Source organism: Phaseolus vulgaris, chromosome 3, assembly GCF_000499845.2.
Source record: "Phaseolus vulgaris cultivar G19833 chromosome 3, P. vulgaris v2.0, whole genome shotgun sequence".
Taxonomy (NCBI): Eukaryota; Viridiplantae; Streptophyta; class Magnoliopsida; order Fabales; family Fabaceae; genus Phaseolus; species Phaseolus vulgaris.
Window position 1 is genome coordinate 11,868,180 of NC_023757.2, and position 5,801 is coordinate 11,873,980.

The 5,801-nt window shown below is 32.8% G+C and overlaps 1 protein-coding gene across 1 annotated transcript; it reads right to left on the reverse strand.

The window, feature by feature from the left end:
• Window positions 1-2,782: 2,782 nt before the first annotated feature.
• On the reverse strand, window positions 2,783-5,541 carry LOC137806664 (elongation factor 1-gamma-like). Its single transcript, XM_068606889.1, has 8 exons — window positions 5,413-5,541; window positions 5,245-5,318; window positions 4,969-5,118; window positions 4,822-4,882; window positions 4,577-4,629; window positions 4,321-4,422; window positions 3,496-4,000; window positions 2,783-3,337 (listed from the first exon to the last, which is right to left on the reverse strand). Exons 2-8 carry the CDS (start codon window positions 5,254-5,256, stop codon window positions 2,958-2,960), a joined length of 1,263 nt encoding a protein of 420 aa, XP_068462990.1. The 5' UTR covers window positions 5,257-5,318; window positions 5,413-5,541; the 3' UTR covers window positions 2,783-2,957.
• Between the last annotated feature and the right edge of the window lie 260 nt (window positions 5,542-5,801).

Genomic DNA, 5,801 nt, shown 5'->3' on the forward strand with positions numbered 1-5,801 from the left:
ACTTCAACTACCAACATTCACCACCACTAACAAACAAAACACCCAAAAACCACGAACCAACACCCTTCAAATTCAAAATAAAGTCACCCACAAAATCAAAACCCTAAACAATCACCATAATCAACTAGCAGCCTTTGAATTTTAAAATTATACAAAGTGCAGGAAGAACCAATGGAAATGGAGAAAGAATCCGCAAAGGCAATTCGAAAAATCCCTTCCATGAGAATTGATTGAACCAATGAGTCCATACTTTCCATCCTACAGAACAATAAAATAAAAATGATTTAGCCACAATGCTAAAAAGAAAATCTCTCAATTTTATTTTATTCACAATCATCAATACTTCCGAACAACACTAACAAGGTTAATTATGAACCTTCAAATGAACGACACCAAAACCAAAACCTTTAAATCTACTGATTTGAGTTTTTTCATATGACCAAAAACATGAATGATCTATGATTTAAGGTTTTTAAACAATGGTCAGGTGCTTTAATCTAAATAGGTCTTGTACACAACAAACATTATTTTATTTACATTAATTATTGTTTATCATCTTATATGTAAAACTCAAACTCAAGTATTTTATATCAGTATACACCTCTCTTCCATCGAATAAAAAAATATCAACATACACCATTTTAGTCTGCTGCAAATATAAGAATTAATTTCACAGTAGCAAACATTGTCCAACTCATCAAATTTGTACGAAAAGGCAATATGTGAACTAGCAACTGTCAATCAACAAGTAACTTCTGTATTCATCACTGATAGTAGAAAAGGGTTACAAAATTCACTCAATTATCCACATAAATATAATTAGGTACATTATCGAGTATATCCAATCTATTGTGAGCAACAGATTCAATTTGCATATTTATAATAGATATAAATAGAATAGCATACAAAACTATTGAATACAAGTTAATATAGGGATCTCACTCTTGCCATGAAATAGCATTTCTACCTTATAATATTTTTAGTGTCAATAAAAGCTACTTACTATACAAAATAATTTAGAGGTGTCACGTACTCTATTAGGACAACTCTCCTTCTAAATATTTTAAGAGAAACTTACATAGGTTAACTATTTACTATTTTAAAATAATTTTGAGTGAAGTCAAGAGTAAGAATATTTTTACAAATCTTTGTTGAAAGAATATTTGAATTAAATAAAAAATAATTTGTTGAAATAATATTTAAATAAAGTTGATCATGACTGATTCTGAACCGAAAGAATAATCAGAATTTGTATTCATGAGTGACTAAGTGTTAAAGAAAATTTTGCAAGATTAAAGTGACTCTGAATAATATTTCATTGTATTTCACAGTAATAGTTTATCTTGTAAAACTTGATTAATTGATGAAAAACTTAACATAATTTATATTATTAAATAAATCAATATAAAAATACTGAATAATCCTTCTTAACTTGTGTGTATGTTATTTAGTTTGTGTTAAATAAAGAATAAGAGTTTTTGCAAAAACAATATTTTTAAAATCTTAATGACAAATATTTATCACATAAGTTATCGTCTCACACAATATCAAAATAAGTTCTTTAAATTTTTTGAAACATGATTAACCATATTCTATTATTGTTTTTCTTCTATTTTCTACCGTTTAGTAACTTAGATACACATTACACTACTATGATGATAATTTAACATATTTTTTTTAAATCAAACAATATATATTATTGATAAATTAAATTTATTTAATTTTTAACAAAACTGTGAATTTAATAAGAATTAAAATTACACACATTTACCAAACTATAAACACAAAAAAGTAAATTTAAACATTAATCGAATTGCCAATGAAATTGATAGAAATAAATTGAAAATATGCATTTTAAAGAGGTACATCAAAATATAGGAGAAATAGTGAGATTAAAAAAAGATCAATTTCAATATATTCTATGAGCTGCATTGTTTTTTTTTACTTAACAAAACAACAGAAACAGGCCTTAATTGACTCAAGATTAAACTTTACGCATAATTTGGTCTCCATCTACATTAAAATTAAAATATATTAAAAAAATATCGTAAGTGATTCTAATGAAGTGAAAATTACAAATTAACACACCCTTGGGCTGAGTCACACAAAATTCGACTAAACACTGTGTGACAACTTACTTTCTCACAAGTAACCCCAAGTCGCATCACATTAGATCAAAGTTAATAGAAAATAATTCTGAGACCTCGAAAAGCTATATAACCTACGTCTGTCATTAAGTCTTCAAAATTATTTTCAAATGTTTTTAAAGACCAAAGGAATAAGAAGCGAGATTCTCATCTTCTACTTCATGGTCTTAGCTCAAGCATGCGAGGCATTTACAAAGGCTTCAACATGCAACAATTGAGAGTTTTTCTATTCTTTTATAGCTCAATATAATTTTATAAATCTATTCTTAGTTTGAGAAGAGGTAGATAAAATAAATAACTAAAGCATTGCTAAAAAAATAGATGGATTCTGTGGTGACCACCATAACATACGAGATGTGGTGCACCAAAATCTGGACTTACAATCCCAAAATATGAAGAGAATAATTCAACACATTTCTAAAAAGATTCCAAGTAATTAATTAAATCACAAAATCCCTCTTTACCTTTCCTCCTTGTACTACCCCTGTTTCAAGGGCAACGGGTGTGAATAGCAGTTGGTGGGAGAAAATAGCATTGACATTATCAACATCACGTTGTTTTGGCTCTTTTGTTGAGGGGGAAGGAGAAAAACACCAACCCCTCTAGACCCAACATAAAAAATATGGCACTTTGGATTGTCTTGCTATCATTAAAATTAAGGAAGAAAAACTAAATATAATAAAGTTTCGATGTGGCTCAAATATCGTACGGCTAAAACTTCTTCACTGTAAAAGACATATGAAAGAAACCGAACCCTACCAAAAACGAAGACACATGACAAAAGCAACAGACTCTTACAAGGAATAAATTTCACTTAAAGCACTTGGCATCCAGAAGAGCCTCGCCCTCAAAAGGTTCATAATCTTCTATCATCTGACTGACACGCTCCTTTTGAGCTTCATCGGATATGTCAACCTTCGTCCACTCGTAAAGCTCCATGTCATAGCATTCATCGATCACAAACTTTGGGATTTCTTGCCCACGGAAAAGCCACAGCCCCTTCACCTTAAACGGTGGATTTGATCCAATCACTAGCATCTTTCCAAATGCATACTTGCGAGCCAAATCCATTCGCTGAAGAAATCCACCAACCTTGTTCATTGTCACAAAAGATACAGTATTCTCATCATTGTATTTGTAATTACAAAACCAGAGAGAGTATCCCTCAGGATCATACATGTCCCAAAATCCTGCAAGGTAAAAAGAAGGATTTAAAATGACCTGCCTCTGAATGACATAAAACGAATTAAAATCTATTCATAATCACTTTGTAATGATCATAAACTATTATCATTATCCTTGGGAAAAATTCAAAACAATGATTCCAAAGGGAATACAGAAACGATACCTTTGATAGCAACCTCCCTGAAGTTTGATTTAGTGTTGGAGTACAGCCTTTTCCACTCATCCAGTATCATTGGACTTGGAGGGAGAAGGTCAAGGGGATTCTTGGGTTTGGGCTTAGGTGCCTCTTCTTCTGCTTCTTCTTTGGGCTTTTCTGGCTCCTTTTTGGCCTCTTTCTTTGGTTCATCTTTAGCCTTGGCCTTAGTTTCTTTTGGCTGGGAAGGCTTCTTTGCAGATTGAACAGGTGGAACAGCCTCAGTCTGCTTGACCTGCCCAAGTATCTTTCGGAAGTTTGGTTGATTGACCAAGGTCCAAAAGTATCTCTCAACATGAGGAAACTCAGAGGTGAAGCTCTTAACAAGGATGTTTGCGAACCCCAAATACAAATTGCATGTCAATATGATGTCAGCCAAGGTCACAGAATGCCCAACCAGGTAAGTATTGGAGGCAAGATGAGTGTTCAAAGCATCCAAAGCTCTCTTTAGTGCAGAAATTGCAGCCTCCTCGGCCTTCATTCAGACACATAATTAAGATCAGGCCAAAATATCAGGATAATATAATGTTTAAAAAGGACCAAAAATATTGAAGAACAAATAACACAAACTGTGGGCAGATGTATTAAACACATCCCCATTTTCAATCCACCGTTCAATTTCACCATAACTATCTATTTTCCTATTGAACTAAAACAAATCATCACTATAATTTTGCCATCCGGACAAAAGAACCCAACTGACATTTTGCATAGGAAAACAGCATGGAATTGTCGAATCAATTTTCTAAATTACAAACTTCTTCGGTATTTAAAAATCCAAAGTAAACAACTGACCGGAGGAAGGTATGGTCCTCGTCCAAATCTTGGGGCATACCACTTAATAATGTTGGCATCAATCTCAAGTGATGAAAAATCAATCCATTGTTCAATCTGGGCCTGAAACGTTAAGATAATGAAGTATAAATAAAAAATACGAACACATAATAAACTAATAGCAATAAAAGCAGCAATTTGTAGAAGTCATATACACAGTGTGAATACTCTAGAACAATAAACATTAGAGATAATTTTAGGACGCAAATAGACTTACGTATTCAAAAAAAGATGAACCGTACAAAGTGTTATCACCACTCAGCCGGGCAACTGCAGAAAAGCACCTCAACATCAGAATAAACAATCCCCATACTCAGATATATCGAATCCATGATGAGAATTAAAAGAAAAATGAACATAATTGAATTAATACATGCAAACCCTTAAACCATGGTATAGGGATTTCGAAAAGCAGAACAAGACAGGCTATTTATTTATTCATTTATACATGATATTGCTTACCATAGCGAGCAATGGAATTGCTCTCAAACACTGGACCATCGGGTGTTTCCAAGACAGGAACCTGGAAGAATAATGAAGCAAAGATGAGATGAACGAAAGTGGGGTTTCAATTAGATTTAAGCACAGAGATGCGGATAAAGACGAGACCTTGCCAATAGGATTCATCTGGAGAAATTGAGGAGTTTTATTGGAGACACCCATCTCAAAATTCGGAGCAAGTTCAACTTGGACGCCGGCATACTGCGCTGCAATGAGCGTCTTGTAGGAATTTTTGTTTGTTTTGCCACCATGCAGGATCTAGAAAGAGTCCAAATAGAAAGAAATGGAGTGGACTAGTGAGTGAGTGAGTGCAAGTTCGGCGATCACTGAGTAAAAATCTGAAAGCAAGATCGATACTGATTGAACAGGGAGATTTAGACTCACCAGCGGCGCCATGGCTTTGAAACAGTTGAAGGAAAAAAGTGACCCCTCTTCTGGTGTAGAGTTGCGATCTGGACCTGGTGATCGAGAAGAAAAGCGGAAATGAAGATGAAATCTGAGAGAAATGAAAGAAGAGAAGAGAAGAGAAGGAAGAGGAAGATGAAATCTTACAGTGCAGGGTTAGTGCAGGTGAGAGAGTGTGAGATCCAATACAAGACTCCACTCCAATCCAATGCAACTGTTTTCCCTTCTTTCTTCTTATTAGGGTTTTGTGTAATTGCCTCACCGGGTCGGCCCATTCCACACACACACTAATATTATCAATCTACTTTTATTAATAGAATTATTAGTATTCTTATATATAAATAAATAAATAAAAATTTGATTTTTTGATATTAGTGAAATTAAATCTAGTATTAATATTTTGGTTTTTATTAATTTATTTTGATTATTTGAATATTTTATAATTTTAAAAGTTAATAAAAAAAATATTTTATTTTATTGGTTATCACTTAACTAATAGGAGAGATTGATTCTTCTCTTTAAAACAGTTATCAAAA

Bases quoted from the DNA above. Each gene is read 5' to 3' on its own strand.
- LOC137806664 (XM_068606889.1), bottom strand. The intron at 4,883-4,968 runs GTCTCGTCTTTA...TTATTCTTCCAG, and splicing joins AGATGAATCCTATTGGCAAG to GTTCCTGTCTTGGAAACACC. The intron at 3,338-3,495 runs GTATCGTTTCTG...TTTACCTTGCAG, and splicing joins CAGGGAGGTTGCTATCAAAG to GATTTTGGGACATGTATGAT.